The sequence below is a fragment of the Lacerta agilis genome, chromosome 1 (assembly GCF_009819535.1).
Source record: "Lacerta agilis isolate rLacAgi1 chromosome 1, rLacAgi1.pri, whole genome shotgun sequence".
Classification (NCBI taxonomy): Eukaryota; Metazoa; Chordata; class Lepidosauria; order Squamata; family Lacertidae; genus Lacerta; species Lacerta agilis.
In genome coordinates, this window is record NC_046312.1 from 92,790,447 (window position 1) to 92,811,119 (window position 20,673).

Here is a 20,673-nt window from a genome sequence, read left to right on the forward strand (position 1 = left end):
AAGTACAATTAGTGTCCTCTTTCCCCCCTTTCAACTGAACATAAGAAATAGAGATGAGGGGGGAGAGACATAAAATTGCATCACATCCATTGTTTAAGAAACAAAGGCTCACGTCTAAAATACATTCATTTGTATAGTAGCCTTCAACCAAGACCCACATTTAACCTCAATCTACAACACTGGATTATTGTCATGGATATTACAGAAAATATTGACTCAATTTCACTTTTGCTCCTCATACTATATTCATTTTAGTCCCAGCAGCCAGCCTCTACATTTTTGCTCAGGGCTATACATCTAGAAGAAGGAATTTGTTGTAATGATGAAAGAAACTAAACTTACAGTGGAAAAAAATGGCATCTTACATCTCCCTGAACTTGGTAATATTTCTGCTGTCTAAACAGCCTCTTGATCTTTCAGACAGGGAAAATGATGAAGTTATGATATGATAAAGAGGTAAGATTTCTAGATAAAGAAGTAAGATTTCTAGTTATGATAAAGAAGTAAGATTCCTAAATACTCTAAATGACTGTGCCCCAGAATGGAACTGACAAAGGGAGGGGACACTGAACTTAATCTTATGTGGCGCCCAGAACCTGGTGTGAGATAAAAGTGTTGTTGAACTGACTAGGAAAAGTGACCACAGTGCTATCACATTCAACGTATACGTAAGGAAGTCCAACAACTACATTTTACTTTAAATGTCCCCCAAAATGAGGGGACTGGTAAAACGGAAGATGAAAGTCAAAATGAGGAAAGTCAAATATCTCCGGAAAATTTGGCATTTAGTCAAAAGCACATTAACACCAACTCAGCTAGAATGTATACCACAAATCAGGAAATACACCAATGAGAGTGTCTGTATAGTTAATAATCATAATCAAGAAAGCTATTACAGGCAAGAAGGCTTCCTTCAGAAAACGGAAATCTTGTCAAATGAGGAGAACAAATAGGAACACAAACTGGGAAATGGGACACTTGTTTTTATATTGTGGGAAATCTATTGTGAAATCTTTTTTTTTTTCTTTTAGCATTTATAGGGTATAACTGAAAAAGGTTTTCTGTGGTTTTGGAATGTATTGTCATCACCATCCAAATAGTGGAAGGAGATTTACCTGGGACATAAAAATGCACATGTGTGCATTAGGGAAAGTTGCATATAAGCATAGGTATATTAGGATAAATTCACACTAAGAGCTGATGATTTTTCTTAAGAACTAAAAATAATAATCACAAACTGATGTGGAGACCTGTACTTAAGACAGGAAAAATTAGAAGATGAGAGAAACCCAAAGTGACAGATTTCACCCACCCCTATCAAGTCCTGAACTACTGTATATATGTTTTATATGGCAATGCAGGGGGTTGGACTAAATGATCATCGTGGTCCCTTCCAACTCCACAATTCTATGATGCTAAGACTTTGTTGTATCCACTAATACCCTACTTGAAAACAAAATTATTTATTTAAAATATTTTTATTACACTACTTAATCACAAGGATTCTTTAGACATCATAAATATACGTTTTAATATCATAAACATTATTTTAAAAATTAGGAATAAAAATCCATAACAAAACTGAACAGATAACACAACCAGCACATTCATATTATCAGCAGCACCAATCAAATTCATTAAAAGTTAAGAGAAGGATAAGCATTTTCAGTTGTCTTCTAAAATTCATCAAAGCCTGAATGATAGGTCAATGGAGAGAGTTTCAGAAGCAACAAGAACTAGAAGGCCCTGTGTTGTATCATCACCAACCAAACTACAGAGTGATGACTTCTGCTTAGGACTACCAAAGGCCAGGCTTCTGTGGGAGCATGTGGTCCTTCAGGTAGCCACACCCCAAATCCAGCACTTTGAATTATCTAAGGAAACTAATTGGTAGTCAGCATAGAAGAGCTAGTGTCCTTGGTATTAACATTTTCCACATCTTGTTTACAGGGAAATGGAAGACAGATCCAAGTAAGGAAGACCCACATTAAGCAGACTACAATAATATAACCAGTTATCAGGTCATGTTTGATAGTGGCTAGGCCATTCCACCTCCCCCACCACCCTCGGAACAGCATAGAGATGGTGAATCAGCCAAAGCTTATAAAAATCGCATCACTATCTCCAAGTGGAGCATAAGCAGAAAACCTAGCAGTTTTATTCAGAGAAAGGACTTAATGCTATAATCAGGGAAAACCAGTGTCTACATGTCCATAATCTGCTCTTCTCTACACATCTAGAATTGGCTGGAAAGAAGGTGAAGATGTTCCACAAGTATGGTGAGCAGTTCCCCCATGTCACATTGCTAACCATCTGTAAAATTAAGCTTCAGGAGTTTGAACTGAAGGAAGGAAGAGGGAGTAAAAAAAGAAGCTCTATTGGTATGCATTTAAGATATGTGGTTCTGTGCCAAACATAGTATAGTAATTTTACTAGGTCTGTGACTGTATAATAAAACTTCTTGTTGTTGCCATAGTAATCATAAAAAGAGTTAATACTTACAAAAGTTGCATTTTCCAGCAATAACGTACTTGTATTTGTTTCTACATTCAGTTTAACAACATGCCCATGTCTGCTTTTATACACCACTTCTGTATCTGTTAATAGAAAAACATATTAAGGATCAGCAAAGGCAAAACATTTCACGCAATAGCTTCTTAGTTAATGGACCTATTCAACGAAGAAAAGACATCACTGACCATCCAATACATTAAAATGTGCTTAGGTTGAAGTAATGACTTCATTAGTAGCATCTAATTTTGTTGATTTGTCCAGAGATAATTGGAATGCTCAGTGCTTCTAGTCTTTCTGACCTCGCTAATGGAGGTGGTTCCATCAAATCAGTGTAGCCACATCCTACTCCTTTGTGTAAAACAAGTTCAATTGTACTGTGTAAAAAAGCAGCAACATTGGACATATGGTCTTAACCCAGAAACATTTGTTTGGTTAAATGGTTGTTAATCAAGAATGAATTCTGATTGCACTTGCATGAGAAAATGGTAACTTAACCAAAATATTTACAAGAGCATCCAACAATTTCATTGCTATTATTATTAGTCTGTCTGTCTGTCTGTCTGTATTTATAACCCACCTTTTTCTCCTAGTGGTGCAGCAATAAAACTGCTAGAACATTTACAAAACAGGGTCCAGTATGGTTTCAAATTAGATGGGGGCCGTGTTGAGATTCCTGCATTTCAAGGGATTGGATTAGATGACCCTTGGGTTCCCTTCTAGCTCTACAATTCTATGATTCTCCATGGAGTTCAAGGTGGCATACATGGTACCCATCCTCCTCATTTAATACCTACAACAACCTTGAGAAGTAGGTTAGGCTGGGAGGGAGAAACTAGCCCAAGGCCAGCCAGTGAGCTTCATGGCCAAGTGGGGTTTTGAAACCTGGCCTCCCAGATCCTGGCCCAACACTTTGACCATTATGCCACACTGATTTTCAATCCACATTTCTACTCATCTTTTTTTTTTTTTAAGAAATAAAAATACTGAAGCATGAGGAAACTTTGACTGTGGTTTTATCAACCTCAACAAAGCCACCTTAGCATATTTCATAAATTGTGGTTTAGTGCTTTAAAAAAAAAAAAAATCCCTGCCTACATACCATGGAAATGAAACAGTGCAGAAGGAAGAAATTTACAGAGAAAGTACAATGATGTAACATTTTCTTGAGCAGAAACATAATACACAGAACCTCTGTTAATGTATATTAATTGTTGCCACATGTTCTAGCCACATGCTGTGTATTTTCCTGTCACTCTTCATTCGAAACCCATGTATTCTGTGAAGTCTAGTTGTACCTGACGTCCTGCAACCAAGCCTAAGCAATTGCAACTGGAACATTTGCTAATTGCTTCCCTGTTCAGTTCAGCCTCCACCTGCCTTCCTACGTTACTTTCTCTCTGTCAAATTATGGATCATAAGCTCCTTGGTGTGGTGACCTGCCATTTTGTACTCTGAAAAGATATGCAGCTGATATGTTTGCACATTAGAATCTGATGAATAGGAAAGGGTAGATCAATTGCTTGTTTCAAGAAACTTTTATAGTATTTCAAGAAACTACTTTATAGTTGTCATTTCCCCTTATGTTTGAATGGAAAGTTTTAGAGGAGAAAAATGGAATATCACAAAAGTCAATTCTTTTTCACTGTGGAAAGTATGATGTTTGCAAACAATGAAGGTGTCTGCTGAAGAGTCATGCAGAGAACCTAGTGCCACAGTCACCTCGGTATGAAGCAGAAAACCTCATTGCACTGTGTGAACGCTGTAGATAAAAATCCATGAAGTGTTGGAGATACTAAAATAAAGCTGTGCATATACATAAGTACTAAGCAAGTGCTGAGAGTAAGTATAGTAATCATGAACAATCACTATTAATGTCTATTAAAGTGTCAATCCAATGAATGACATTTTGTGTGATAAAAAAAAAAAAAAACACTTCCTAGACAGAATAATGGAAGCATTTTATGGGCACTTGACAAAATGATGGATTAAAAAACCATGGGCATTTTTTTCTTTAATAAGAGAGGGAAGTAAGGGAAGTGGGCAAGGGTAGCCAGAAATGATACTTGGCAAGTATTTAAACACTTATGGATACTTTCCTTTTCTTTTTGTTTCAAAGAGGCTGTCTCCTTTTTCATAGGCATAATACTTGTACTGTACAGCCTTCTGCCTCTGCTGCCACAAACCAGTGATGATTTCTGGCAATGGGATAAACACCCTTGGTGGCAACTCATTTGCATCAAGTAGCTAGCTCTGTCTGAGCCCCATTCAAGCATGCTTTAAGCCGAAACACAGGAAACATGTGGACTTCCTAGTAATATTGGCTCCTAGGCTGGAACTCCAGCTGTCCTTCAGATGCCAGCCTCTTCCTCTGTTCCTGGTTTCCATCAGGCTTCCCTGATCCTCTCCTTAGCCTATTCCTAAGTCTCTTGCCATTCCACTCTAACTGAGGAGCTCCAACAGGTACTTTCTCTGGCCAGTATTTACACCAGCCAAGCTTTTACATCTAAACATAACACTTGGGTGAAATTCCATTCTCTTATTGGTCTAGAATTATGAGCCAATAAGAAGAGGATTTCAGCATTGCATTCTTCTGATCTTTCCCTCTGCTTTCTCCTGACTCTCCAGAGCAGATTTCAGAGAGGTGCAGGGAAAGGGGGAGAGAGCCCTGTTGCACTAGCGAAAACCCTTGCACTGGCTTCTGCTAGTGCAATGGGTAGGTTAGCTGAATCTGGGTTATGATGTCCACTAACTGGCCAGCTAAAGCTGACCACCCCTTTGATTCCAAACATAAAGCCAGAGACCTTCCCATTTGTTGAATTATAGATAAATTAGGCTGAGGAAAAGTGCAATTGAAACAATAAACATGACTAATATTGGGCTTAGGCCCTATAAATATTTGGATTCTTTCTTATTCAAATGCAAACCTATTTTGAAATAACATTTAAAAATAAATAGCCCTTTAGTTAGCTGGGAAAAGAGACCTGTCTAACAGTGAGCAGCATAGGATGACTGGCAAGAATCATGTTTAAAAGCTAACGTGAGAAGTTTCTTCTAAATATGAACTGATTTGGGATGGTTTTACAGAGTATGAATCACTGGTTATATAAGTGAACAATTCATGCTATTTCATGTCTACGCACTGAATAAGCAGATAGCAAATCATTATAGACAGCTGTGGGGAGAATGAAAAGTTGACCTTATAAATATAAACCAGATGTAATTTACAAAGACAGTACAGCATAATAAAGATTTTAACAACATGCACCAATCTTCAATGTAATGAATATGTATATATAGTGTATCATTACATCAGCACAGTGTGTTTGCATGTGTGCAAGCAAAGACAATAAATAGCACTGATTAAATTGATAGGATATTGGTTTAAGCTCAGTTAGCACAGTGCAATGATTGCTAAAGCCTGACTTAGCCCCACATATCCACAGGTTGCATGGTTGCTGAAGCCCCACACCAAAGAATATGCCACAGTTTCCGTGTCACACTCAGCTTCATTAGCTTATATGATGTGGATAAACCTTTAGCATCCCACTTTTAAGACTAAGTATTACTATACGAACATAAGGAAGAAATGTGACTTGCCAAGAAAATGTACAGCCTTCAGACAGACAAAATGAAACATTTGTTTACTGGACTGCATATAAATTAATTTAAGGAATCCACTGCCTGGAAGATGTGGTAATGGTCACTACGCAAGATTGATTTTAAAAATGATTTGACTGATTAATGTTACCAACAATAATGTTCAGATGCAGTAGTACCAGAACCTGATTTTGGACTCCTCAACACAAACTAGGGGCAGGGGTAGCTAATATTGTACCCTCCAGATGTTGCTGGATTACAATGTTAGGATTGCTTTATAATGAAAAGAGGATAACAACTTTAATAAATGAAGAAAATGCAACCCCCATTATTTCTTCCTGTAGGTCATATTGGCTGGGGCTGATGGGAATTGTAGTTCAACAAATTCTGACGGGCATTGTGTTGGCTACCTGTGCTAAGAAGATCATTATCATCAGGCCCTACCTGTGAATTTCAAAGAGGCATCTGCCTGGCTGCTGCTATAGACAGAATACTGGACTGCATCAGGCCTCTTAGCCTGATTCAAAAAGACAGTTCTTAGAAAATCAGCAATGATTTGTTTTCTCAACTAGAAAATTGAGGGTTTCTTTATGGATGCTGTGCTTTTCTACCTGAGGTCCCGCTCATTTTGTGCAGCTCAGGCTTATAGGGGAACTTGTGAAGAAATGACAGTTTGGTGACAGTATGACAAATGAGGGTCACCACCTCTAAAATTGTGTTCACTGTTAACGATAAACACCAGGAAGCACAGGGCTACTGTATGTCTAGCCTCATAGGTACCCCTGCTCAAAAGGCTTGTGTCCAAAATCAAAAACAATATGCAACAAAATGAAAAGGAATCAATCTTTCCAATCTTTTTGTTCTCTCAGGTCCATAATACACAAAACAAAAACAATACATTTTCACTAGGGAATATTGTGGGCTAGCTTATCTCATGAGTTACATCTGTATGGCTGAAGAGAATAGGACTGCACTTGAAAAGACAGCTATACAAACATATAACTATGACAGTTTGTTGTAAAATCATCTGAGAGCACTACAAAAGTACAAAAGTCACAGCCCACCTTGCTATAAATAGCTCAAAGTATTGAAAAATGCCTCAAATTAAGATCTTAATACCTGGGCAGGTTTGTGCAGAACGAGGTAATCCTTGAGGTACTTTTAGTCCTAAATTCTTACAAGTTAAAACCAACACTTTAAACTGAGCCCATAAATTGACTGGGAGCCAATGAAGCTGTTTCAAGACTTGGAAATGTTTTCCGTATGCCCAGTCCTAGTTAGTAACCCTAGCTTTCACGTTTTGTATTAACTATAGTTTCTAATTTTATACAATTCTTCAAGGGCACCCCTATGGGAAGTACTTTACAGTAGTCCTGAAGGGATGTTGCCAGAGTGAGAACCACTGTGGCTAGACCATCTCTATATTAAGCTGGTGAAAGGTGGTCTGTGTCACCAAACCACTAGTTATGGCCAGGTCTAAAACCACCCCCAACCTATGAACCTAGTCCTTAAGGGGCAATACAACCCCATGCAGAACAGGCTACACAGCATCTCCCAAAACATACAAACCACCTACCAATAGCATCTCCGTCTTATCGAGATTGAGCTTCAGCTTACTGGCCCTCATCCAATCCATTACTGATCTCAGACATCGGTTCAGCACTTCGACAGCATCACCTGAATTTGATGAAAAGGAGAAATAGAGTTGAGTGTCATCAGCAAACTGATGACACCACACCCCAAATCCCCAGATGACCCCATTCAGCAGTGGCAAGAAGATGTTGAACAGCATGGGAGACAGAATTTAGCTCTGAATAAGCCCATAGCATAGCTGTTTTGGGACAGAGCAGTAGTCCCCCAGCATTGCTTCTAGAACCAACTATCCAGGAATGAAAGGAACCAATGAAGCACAGTGCCCCCAGTTCAGTTCCAACCTCAGGTAACAAGTCTATAAGGATACAATGACTAAAGGTATGTATCAAAAGCATCCAAGAAAACTAAGAGAATTTAAAGAAGCACATTTGCCTTGCCTTGCCTTTCTCCCAACACATGTCATCCATCAGTGTGACCAATGCTATTTCAATGCCAAAACTGGGCTGGACACTTGGCTGAAATGGATCTAAATCATCCATGTCATCCAAAAGTGTTTTTAGCAACCATTCACTCAGACAACTTGCCCCCAAAGAGTATATTTGCAATTGGCTCATAGTTGGAATAATTTTCATGGTCAAAAGAGGCTTTCGTAAGGAGTGGCCTTATGACTGTCTCTTTGAAAGTGGCTGGGGTCATTCTGATAAAAAAAGACTCAGAAATAAACTGAATTTAGCATTATTGTTTATATAATTTGTGTGGGAAAATAATAAAGTTTTAATAACTGAGGAATATATTCAAAAAAGCTTTTAACCCTGTTATTTGCCTATTATATAAGCAGATGTAAAAATGTCCCCCAAAACAGGTAATACTTATATCTTTTTTAAAAAGCCACTACTTTTAGGGTTCCTGTGCAGACAGCAACAACCAACAAACATCAATACTCATTTCTTTCTGAAACATATCAAAAAACCACCAAATCTTTTAAAAAGCAAGATTTCAAATTTCATTACTGAAGACAGCAAAACAGAGAGACCCAAAAGTACACTTCTGGAAGCCGAAGTTTCCAATTTATATGCCTTCTTAGAAAACACTATGCTTGCTCATTCACACTTCATGCACATTTGGTCTTGTCAAATGGCACACACATAATCTATCCCGAAAACTAAATAGGTGAGAATGTAGCTCAAGTGATCTGCCATTCACAAAAAAATGATTATGACTTGTGATTTTTATGCCTTATTTGACACCCTCTTTCTTTTTTCTAAAGACTTAAAAGGTTGTTTCACAGCATGGGAAAATGTGTAGTGATGTGACACGAATTGTTTTGCCAAGAATAATCATATATTCTGGACAGAAAAAAAGACTCTCGGTATCATTATGTGAACCTGTCATATGGGTGTGGCTGCATTTTTTAGTGAATGCATCAGCAAGCAGTGCCAACCAGGATCACAACAGTATTACTTTTCCCAAGTTCAGATGTTATCTGGAGAGCATCTTAGAAATCAGTAGAAATTCCAACACTGGCTTATCTGTGATCATGAAGTGGCTTAGTATCCCTATTTTTTTAACTATAGCCTGCTGTACAACGAGCTATTCTAATGCTATGTTGCCATCTAGGATGCTACAGGAAATAATATTTGGAATCAGCTTTATTGTATGGATTGCCCAAAGCACAAAGACAATCTCCATGCCACACATTTCTAGTCACTGCTATCTCTAATATAGCAATAGTCCATCTGCTCAGGTAATTCAGACTGTATGCAGCGCTTATACGTTATGGACACTGCTTGGCACATCCATAAGTCTTTCTTAAAACATCCCATGTGACAGTCATAATATCTTTGTTGTATTTGATAATAAATTTATCAATGGTATGTGGTGTGTAGATGTTTAAAAGGAGATTGGCTATAGCAATCACCTCTCCTATGCCTCACTGAATGGGATTTGTGTTTGTGCTTTTATTTCACCAGCTGAGTTTTGCAGGGGTGGGAGGGGTGTTTGTTAACTGTCTAATAAAGCAACTGTTCAACAGTTCTGCAGAAGTCTGCTGGGGTGCATGGTTAACAGGGAGGTGTGAAATCATTTGAGTAGATGCACAAAGCACCCATATAAGACTATCACATGGTGTCAAGAGTAGGGCTTATTCCACACTGGTATCTGAGCAGTGTGGTTATGGCAGAAAGAGTGCCTTTAGGAAAGTTGCTGCTTCCAGGCAGCACGGCCAGCAAGCAGAAGCAAGGCATTGACGTTTATAGCATTGCTTGTGGTGTAGATACAAAAGATGAAAGATTCCTTACTGCTCTGTTTCTGCATGTGGTTGGAGAAGAAGCTGGGGAGGTTTTCAAGAGTTCCCAACCTTTTACTGAGAGGCTGACTAGCAGAATACCACAATTGTTACTGTGCTCCAAAAAACGAACGTGACAAGTACTTAACCAGAGCTGGAACAGAAGAGGAAAATAATTGATCCCCATGTTACATAATTAAAGCTTCTTTACAAACTTGTGATTTGGAGGCATGGGTGACTCACTCTTTAAATATTGTATTATTTATGGTATTAGATCAGACCAGCTGAGGGCTGGCAGGCTGACAGGCTGTTGTCATTTACGGAGCTGAAGAAGAAGAGGCATAGCAGTTGCAAGCTCTTGGAGCTGCAGAGAGGAAAACACATGCAGTGCTCAAGAGAAAAATAAAGTTATAGGAATACAAAAAGTAAGGAAGTTTCCTACAAAGTCCAGCACAAACGGAAAGTGCAGACCCAGGAATTGCCAGGTACATGGAGCTGTTTGTTTTTATTGCTGAGGAAAACATCACTTTGCAAGACTGTGCAGGGCTAAGCAAACAACTGAGCTTTAGGATATGGACCTGAATGCTCTGTTTGTAGATACTGTATTTGCAAGCCAGAGAGCAGAGCAGAAGGCATTTACTGACTCCCTGCTGGCATGCTAGGGTTATTGTTTTGGAAAGCCCACTTCTTTCAAGCTGGACACTGGCGCAATAGCTAACACTCTTCCAGAGGACATAGATTAATAATTGCGAAGAAAGGTGCAAAACAAAACAAAAAACCCTCCCAAAGGTTGTCACTTTGATTTTGTTTAGGGGTGCCAATAATCATATCCAGAGTTGTATTTACAGCTCTGCGCGAGAAAGGTGCACTTGAGGCAGATACTACATTCTTGATCACTGCTAAAGGAGATCCATCACTCCAGGGTTGCGCTGCATGTGTGATGCGACTTGGCTAGGCATGTGCATGAAATCTTTTGTCAGTGACCCACAATTAAAGATGATTTCTTTACTGCATATTCTGATGTATTTGCAGAGCTGGAATGCTTTCAGTAAAAACAACAACAACAGACTGCCTCTAGAATATTCATAGAAAAATGTGAATACTGCAAACACTTCTGTTACTCAGAGACCAATGGAAGCATTCATTTTGATGCTCCTATTTAGATACTAATTAACTCCAGGAAATGTTACTATGAGCATCATCCAGCACTAGAGATATTTTTCGGGGGGGGGGGGGACGGGACGGGACGGAAATTTTCGGAAAAATTGAAAAAAATGCTACATTAGCACTTCTTTTTTCTTTTCCAGATTGAAAGTCATTCTGTTACTTTAGAAACATAAAATATAACTATGGACAATTTTAAGGGGCATAAAATCATCACAACTGGCATATTAAAAATATAGTGTATCCAAACAATTATTACAAACAGAATTTACTTTTAAAATAATATTTATTTGTATTTGTAACAAATGGAGTAACAATCTCCTGAACTGTTTACTAGTTTATGTGGAACAAAAAAAAAACTCCACAAAACAAATTTTAAAAATCCAGAACTAACAATTATTCATATTTCCTCTCCACAGTATTTAAAAAAACATTCTCATAAAAAGAAGGAGGAAGAAGGAAGTGGGACTAAGTTTCAATGAATGGGCATGAAATTTAATCAAACTCATTTTCTGAGCTGTAATTAAGTATATACTTTCAGGCCCTTTTGTTGCTCTATATTTTCTTCCAGTGCTTTGAGGCCCAATGAAAAGGAACAGAACCAAAGCATACCACACACATGCAAAAACAAAACTGAAACCTTTTTCTTTTCTGGTGACAACAGCACCTCCTAAAGGAAGAAATGTATCTTGTTCTTGCATTGGAGAGTTCAGTTTGTAACCTAGGATTTGCTTGTCCTCACAGAAATTAGAATAATCTGATACCATACATATTTTTTAGAAATGATTTATAAAATATTTTAATCCCTTATCTTAAAACATTTTATTCACCATGTTAAAATAAAATATTCCATAATCTATTCTTTATTTTTTCAAATGTTCCATTGGGGGGGACGGGACAAAAAAGGCTTCAGGGAAAAAACAGGATTTTTTCCAGGATTTTTTCCAGGATTTTTCCAGGCCTTCACATCTCTATCCAGCACACACCTTCCCCAGGTGGTTGGACTTACATTGCTTGGCAAACAATTCCACCTTTATCCATTCAGAACACTTTAGAAAGTTGATGGCTCTCTAGTGGCAAAATTATATTATGATGTCTGATGACAGCTTATTACCTGTATTCATTGTCATTTAATGTACCTTCTATGTACCGTAGGTCTGTCCTTAACAAGATTGCCTTTTGTGTAAGAGTTAATGCCTGATAGGAAGTTTCTTTCATATAACTTTCAGTTCCCACTTTGTGCAGCCAGGCAGCTATTCTACACTATTCTTTTCCAAGATGCTCTAATCAAGGGGTCACTGTGAGAGTCAGACTTCTTTAGCTTCCTTGAGACCCCTTCCTTCTCTCTCATTACCCTGCCTTTACACTGTGTTTGTTATTTTCTTTGGGACTAGTCAGGAAGCAAAATGCCAGTGTCATCTGAGGATAAAACTTTCTGGACAGGATTCAACTAATGAGTTCTATCAACAGAAGTCGCAAAGGACTTAACCCTTTGTAAGGGGACTTTCCCCTCTTCCTGTCATGCATCATACTGCTCAAAAACATGTCCTTCCCAACAATAGAGAGCAGCATTTCCCACACAGGGGAAGCACTGTCTCCTTATGCAGCTAGTTCTTGGCTGGCAATGGCTCTCCCCCACCCACCCACAGTCCAACAATTACCACCACTGCCCAAACATGCATGAGCACTTTTGCCTTTCTATATCACAACCTAGACAGATTTTCAGGATGGAGATAATATATCCATAAACTGTGTTTTACTTGAATGATAAGGCATCACTCTCCTCCTGTTCCCATCCCTGTTCCCATCTCTAGCTCTCTACTGAACTACCTTCAAGTCTAAACTTATTTAAGTAGAGTTGATTCCTATAATTCTGAACATCAAACCCCCCCCCCCCAGCTTCCTTAGAAACCAATACGTATTTTGACTAGCAGCAGCAGGAAGTTGGCCATCATCACTCAGGGAGAGCAATAGAAGGCAAGAATTGAACTCCACCATGATGAAATATCTCCACAACTGAACTATGCCATTAAATCATAAGGAGGATATTAAGGTCTGTCAAGAGCTATTTTGAGTAGTACTGTATAGCTTCCATTCCTGATATACTATACGTCTTTCCCAGTTGCAAGAGGAATTCTGAATTCCTTTATCATCTGATGGCAAGAAGTGACTCGACGACAACTTTTTTTTAATGAAGCATTGTGCAATAAGATTTCCTGCTTGTTCCCTAACACATGGCAGTAGAGTTAGAAGAATAAAAGGAAATCAAATTTCTCATACATTTCTTATTCTTTTCTAAACTTCTTTACTAAACATCATAAAAAGTGATTTTCACTTTGCTCTGAAGTTGATGGACCATGATGGAATAAGTAACTCTATGATTTCCCTCTTCAATAGGGAGAAGCTGGAATCGTATGTTCTAGAGCTGTGGCTCAGATTCATCTGAATAACAAGCTGAACTGTATCAATTAATCAAGATTCAGGATCTCTCTAAAGCAGCTCATACCAAAACAAGAGCCTGGTGGGGATGAGGAGGTGGAGCTCTTTTGTGACTGACAAGTCTAGCTTCTAATCAGAAGGCCTGATTTAAGAAGGCTCTCCAATTACATTGCCTTGAGGGAGGGATGCTGTGGTAATGTACTGTGCTCTTTGTATCTCTGCTAGTGGTGCTTGCTTGAAAAGTGCTTGACCTTTATGTCATGCTGCTTCTGGAGTTGTTTCCTTTTGCCCCATTTATCATAAATCCCTACCCTACAGACCCATCCTTCTTAACTTTCCTAGGAGGACTTCTATGATATATAATATTTTCACAGTGAAATAATTGCCTGCAAAACTACAGTGAGGTAAGTTAATCCCTGTTAAGAGAAATGTAAACACAAGAGTATGTTAAAATGTCATTGGTGAAAACAAAAGTAAGCAATTTGTTCTATACTTATAAAACCATTTATTAAAATCCTTTTATTAATCAAAATAAGAAAACTACTTAAATATTTTTTCCTGCATGGACTACTGTACACCAGATGTTTTACCTTTATATTTAGCTGCTCTTCTTCTTCGTCTTCTATCTTGAGTGCCTAATAAAGGGCTTTGTTTTTGTGTCCTTTCCATGGAAGGCAATGGATGCTGAAGATGATTTGTATTTTTGAAAAATCTGCCACTTAGTATTCCCAAATCCAACTACAAATGTCAAGTACTTTCGCAAGCAGAAAAGGAATGCTCATTGGAAAAGATAGGAAGTCTATAAATTTATTTAAAATTTTTAATTATTTTTATTTTTTATTACTGTTTTTTGTTTGTTTTGTGATAATACTTTAAAAAGTAAATTGGAACAGTGCTGTAGCACAGTTTCAGTACACAACCTTTGAAGAGACCAATTAACTTACAATATTCTGTTACACACTGTAATTTGCTTGTAAACCAGAGCTGAATGCAGATAGTACAACTGTCTTGGGAACAGGATAAAGAGCCCCCTGTTAGTTTGACCCAATTAAATCAAATGTTTGCACTCTGTGATATCTCCAATTATAATGTATTTTCACACTATCTCCATTAATACATCATGAATTCTTGTAACTACTATACTAGTAGCAATAATTGCCAATGCTAAAGATTTACTATGCTATAGATCCCAATCTTTATAGATTTATATTTATCATGAAAGGTATGGTGCTGTTCCACGATAAACATACCACTGTGGGTAACATATTTTGTTAACCTTTAGTTGAAATACAAAGTAAACTAGTGTTTTAATGGTGTGTCCCACTCCAGACCTATGAAACCTGAATGTTCTTCTGTTATTCAGCTGATATGATGCTATCTACACACTATTTATTCAGTAAGTTGCACAAACATTGATCATGTCACGCTACTCTAAACAGATACAACATATTATTGAAATAACACAGCAAGCAGAAAATTTCAAATAGAAGTTTGCTGTGGGTGTTTTTTTTAATCCTCACTCCAATACATAGTTGTAGAATTGTATTACTGAGGTTTTACAAAACAAAAAAACTTCTTAAAAAATTAAAACTTAAGCATCCCTCTGTTTTAAACTTTTCGTGTTGTGTGGATTTATATGAATCATGTCATTAAGGGCAATAGGGGAGAAAGGAAGCAGTACTACTAAGAGTTTACCCGAGACACTCCTTTGAGTTTACCCCACAAATGACAATCTGCTGACATTGTCAGCCTCCAAATAAATAGACTTCCTTCCTTGGAAGTCAGCTACAGTTAAGGCAATGTTTTTGCTCTTCATGGATGGATCTAGCTGATCAAACAGTCTGGCTCCTCCAACAAGCTGCTGTTCTCTAACTTCAAAAGAACAGTGACGGTACTGTGTGCCTGCATACACCTTATTTTATTGCCTACTGCAATTTTTTTCACACAGGTGTGCCTGGCGTGCTCTGGTCCATGGAGTCACGAAGAGTCGGACATGTCTGAACAACTGAACAACAACAAACTGCAATGTTTTCATTCATAGTATTTGCCATGGTGAGGAACTACATGGAAATAAAACCATTCGCTGCACAAAATCAACACACCAAGAAACAAGAGAAGCTCTTAGATGCTGGAGTGATGGGACTACATAAAACACAAGCAACAGTAAAGAGAATTGAGTGTAATAGAGAATATACTGCACAAACAAAAGGATGATTGGTCTAGTAGCCAGCTCCCATAGTTCACATAAGGTGTGTATGCAGTTAACAGAAGCCTTATTCAGGCATGTACCCTTTTCAAGTGGTGACTGCCAAATGCATCAACTAGCCAGTGGGAACATACGACACTAGCTTTGCTCCTTTGATGATATTGCGCTCCACAGCAGTACTCTCAAGCCAACACTTCATGCCACATAGGAATGATTAATAATGACCTCTGCATCCGTATTTAGTAGGATTCCCAGTACAACCAACATTTACTCATGCACAACTAATTACTGCATTTTATATACAAGAAGAAGATCTAGAGAACATAAAAAGTTTCTCCCACACTTCTTATAGTTTGAAAAAAAAGATAAATGATTGAAAACAGGGTTTTGAATGTAGCCTTTCTGAAACTATGGAGTTACAACATGAAACTAATGCTGAAGGGAGTTCCATATCAAATCTGAAGTGCTAGTTACAGGTAGGTAGTTGTGTTGGTCTGCCGTAGTTGAAACAATTTTTTTTAAAAAAATCCTTCCAGTAGCACCTTAGAGACCAACTAAGTTTGTTATTGGTATGAGCTTTCGTGTGCATGCGCACTTCTTCAGATATCTGAAGAAGTGTGCATGCACATGAAAGCTCATACCAATAACAAAATCTGAAGTGTTTCAACATGGCCTTTTCTAGCCTTGCACTGAATTTAACTGTGTTAGATTCAATATGCGTAGTTTTTGAACTGTACCATATAACATGCCCTTGACAAGGTTTGTCTTTAAAGACTCTATTCCAATCTTCTTAATATGCCATGAATGACATAGCTGGTGAGTCTCCTCATTACACAAGGCCATCTGAACAAAGTTAATACACTTGTCTCATTCTAAACTGCACAGTAAATTTCTTAAACACACTGGGTGGAATCCAACTGAGCTCGCTCTACTTACAGAAAGCACCCAAAAGCAAAACAGGGGGATAAGATTTTTTTTGTTGAAAATCCATCGTCTTCCCTGCAGCTCCCCAATTTGCCTCAAAACATATTCTGGAGGATTGCAGGAACCTTCAGGGCAAATTATACGTGGGCAGCTGCAGGGGTTGAGTGGGCACAGAAATTGCCAAAAAATGTTTCCATTCCCACTGGTGGAATCTATTAATTACTGCATTACAGCTATAACGTAGTTGTATAGGATAGAACAGCTTACCAAATGAAAAATGAAAAACAGATGGCTTGGAAATTAAATATGTCTCAACCGGCCTAAGCATACTCAGTAGTTACCACAGACAACAATACAAAATGCAGACAAAATTACAATGTCTAGCTGATCTCTGGTATTTTGGGGGTATATAACCTGGAACCTTATAATGAGCTACAGTATTTAAGTCCAGCTAGTTTAGTGCCTAGTTTATAGAGGCATTTTTCTCAGAAGGGACTGGAATGGATTCTCTTTTTTCATGACGCACACAGTAGATATATAGATATAACTTTATCCACGGGTACAAGAAAAAACGAGCATAGCTGTGAGAATAAGAGCAATGCTGCCACTGTAATGTACCAATTTGATTCCCGTCTTCATTTCTATAAAGCAAAAAGATAAAAGGAATGAATGCCTACAATAAATTCCAGAAAGTGATATCTACCTTCTTTCATGATGCAGGGCTATAATCAAGTGATTATAGTTGCCATTAAGCAGAATAGTCAAAGAGTACAAATGGCAAATTTGTGTTTGAGCACATAAAGTGTGGGTAAGAACCCTTCTGGGAACAGTTTCTTGATACATCTTTAGAACATATATAGCATACATTCTCAGTTTTGTAGTACACTGTATAGTTAAGTGATCCAATTTCCAAATGTATAAATAATAGTACGACACAGTGATCCTATTTTTGTGCTTGGCAAAAATTCCTTCTGACTACATTGAAGAGAACACCTAAATGTATAAAAAGTTGTACAAACTCTTATGTTTGCAAAGCCCAGGTCATTTTCAAGGGTGTGGCTTCTGTTTACAAAAGCACTAAAGACTTGCAATGGTCTACTGGTGGGCCATAGTCCACCTTACAGATAAGTTGTACTAATAAAATCAGGTTCATATTTATCCTACATTGACTCATGTCTTGATATTGGTGTTGGGGCAAATGTCATTTCTTTTCTTTGCAGTTCAAAAGCTTTAGTTAGTAGACATATTTGTATTGCCTTGCTGTAAATGAATGGTTATTTCCAGTGCTTTTTTTCTAGAAAAACAGGTGCTGGTACTCACCATGAAGTTGTTACAGTAAGTGCCACATTTTTTCAACAACAAAAAAGAGGTGAAAGTACTGCGTGCCCTTGAGTACCCCCAGAAAAAAGCAGGCGTAGTGGTAGTCAGAAAGGTGCTATCCAGATGTTGTAGACTACAGCTTCAACCAGTCCTATCCAGCATGGCCAATGGTCAGGGATTATGGGAGTTGTAGTCCAAAACATCTGGAGTCCAGCACATTGGCAGCAGCTGCTCTAAAGAGACAAATTACAAAAATAATAAACTCAAATATTAAATTGTCAAATTGTTTTGTGACTCTGAAGAAAATTTGCTTGAAATAGCAATATTCCAATTTGTTCAACCTATATGCTAGCTGCTTCTCACAAGGCTTGAAATCAAATATATATTGTTTTGTAGTTTAAACTAAACAGTGCCATTTCTAACAATTGAATAAAAGAGAAAGGTGGTAGTGGCAAGAGGAGTAAAATAAAAACTAAACATACAACCCAGTGAATTGGAAGTGAGGAATGACATTTGAAAGGTGTGAGCTGCTAGGAGAGGAAGAGAAACAATTAAACTTTCCCTTTCCCCAAATGCCAAACATTCACTTTCAGCAGGAGTTTGTGACTTTCTGTCACACTTGATTTTCCATTCTTGGTTAAAGCAAGATCTAGAGAAGTACGAACAAATAAGAAAAACAAAATAAACTCCAAGACTAGAGATGTTAGAAAAGATGAATTCTTATCAGTAAGTAGGATAATGCATGAGAGATAGGGATACATTTGTTTTATTTTGTAAGATTTTTATCACTTTATAGTCAAAGGAATCTCAAAGCAATGCACAGAAACAGAAATCAAATCCAACAGAAAAGAATTTCAGAACAAAGTAGAGGTCCAGCACCATACAAAATTTTATCAAAACCATGTACAACTTAAGAAATACAACACAAAGCCAAAAGTGAATGTTTAATTGAGTATTATTGAATATTTACTACTGAAAGAAGAATATGAAATTCTCAGCTCTACTACAGTGTTTTTTAAAAAACTTTTTTAATACACCAATTTGGAATATGAGGAGCAGCCATCTATTTTCATACCCATGATCTCTTGAAGGATGGCATGTCATCATATACCATCCTTCCCAGAGATACCTGCTGTCACTTTTTGAACTAGGGTACGCCAGTTTCTAACATGCTTGCAGTAGCAGCTACCTGCGTGGAAAATATTTTCAAATATTTCTAAAGCCAGTCCTGCTTTCAGACTACCATGCAGAACTGTGATTGTTTCTGTCATCCCAATTTTGCTGAAGTTAAAAACAAAAACAAAAAATAATATCACAGGAAAACAGTGCATAACAGACCAAGAAAAGATCAATGTTTAAAGTGATACTAACTAGGAATGGTCCATTCCTCCCTAGAATTAATACGGCACTAACTTATTTGCCAATGGAGTTTTGAAGTGGAAGAGTTCTAGGAGGACTATCAACAGTACTACAATCTAATTGGAATTCAGCTGTAGTTTATGTCCTCATTCAGCTTCTCACTAACTCCAGGCAGTGTTCTAGCACATCTACAGCCTCACCTGATTCAGATATAATGGGATGGCCATTGGGTGCTGTCCAGTAGGCATGACTGGGCCTTCTTGGTGGCAGCTCCTCATTTAAGAAATATCCGAGGTATGTCTGTCTCCCTCATTATTAACATTCAAGAGGGATTTTTAAATAATCATGTTCACCCAGGCATTTGATGGCTGAACTTTACTGCTCCTGACAACTTCGATATGATCAACTGTGAGGGCATGTTACTTTTAAAATATTCGTAATGGGTTGTATTCAACTACCTTTTATGAAGAGTAGACCCACTGAAATTAATGGACACAAGTTCATCATAACCATTAATTTCAATGAATAAGAAATAGTTCAAAACAATCATTGTTTCTAAATGTTTTTTAGATGTTTTAATTTTTAAATCTTTTAAATATGCTTTTATTTTTATGTTATTTGCATTTACTGATTTGTTGTTGGCTGCCCTGGGTTCCTTTGGAAGGAAGGGCAAAATAGAAATTCTGGGTGGAATTCAATGTAGCACTAAGGAGATTGTTTCATCAGCACAAGCAAGTTTAGGAGGTCTAAATTTCCTAATCTCCTATGTGCTCACTGAATCACTGGCTTGCATAAAAAACAGTTCATTATTTTTCACATTTTCAGTGACCAAACGCTGCCAGTGGAATCTGATTTCTAATTCTGCATATAACCCAAAGGCAATTTTCATTGATAGGGAAGCACATCTAATAAAAAAAAGAACAAGAACAAGAGCATAACTTCAGAGAGAAAATTATGACAAACTTCACAGAATTTTCATGGAAGAATATTCTTTTTTATGAATCGAGCCCCAAAGTTCCAAAATTCCAATTACTACAATCATCTTTAAATCAGATTTACTTGTACATGCAATTTTTGTTTTCCCTTTTTTTCCCCTTTCCGGAAAGTAGCAGAGGCCACTATAGCTTTTGCAATATGAATTACAACACAGATTATGAGCTAGTGAAATGTGGATTACTGCAGCTGAGGATCTAATCAAGACGATCATTTAGAAGAATCTAATAACCTAATAATTAGACTCCACAGTGTTCCAGACCTTGCCAGAACATAGGAT

General features: G+C 37.6%; 1 protein-coding gene across 1 annotated transcript in view; it reads right to left on the reverse strand.

Moving 5' to 3' along the window:
* Positions 1–20,673, reverse strand: part of DPP10 (dipeptidyl peptidase like 10) — a 522,334-nt gene that overhangs the window by 122,901 nt on the left and 378,760 nt on the right. Inside the window, exon 4 of the mRNA XM_033163716.1 lies at positions 2,503–2,597. Coding sequence (XP_033019607.1) covers positions 2,503–2,597 — 95 coding nt within the window. The remainder of the gene's footprint in view (positions 1–2,502; positions 2,598–20,673) is intronic.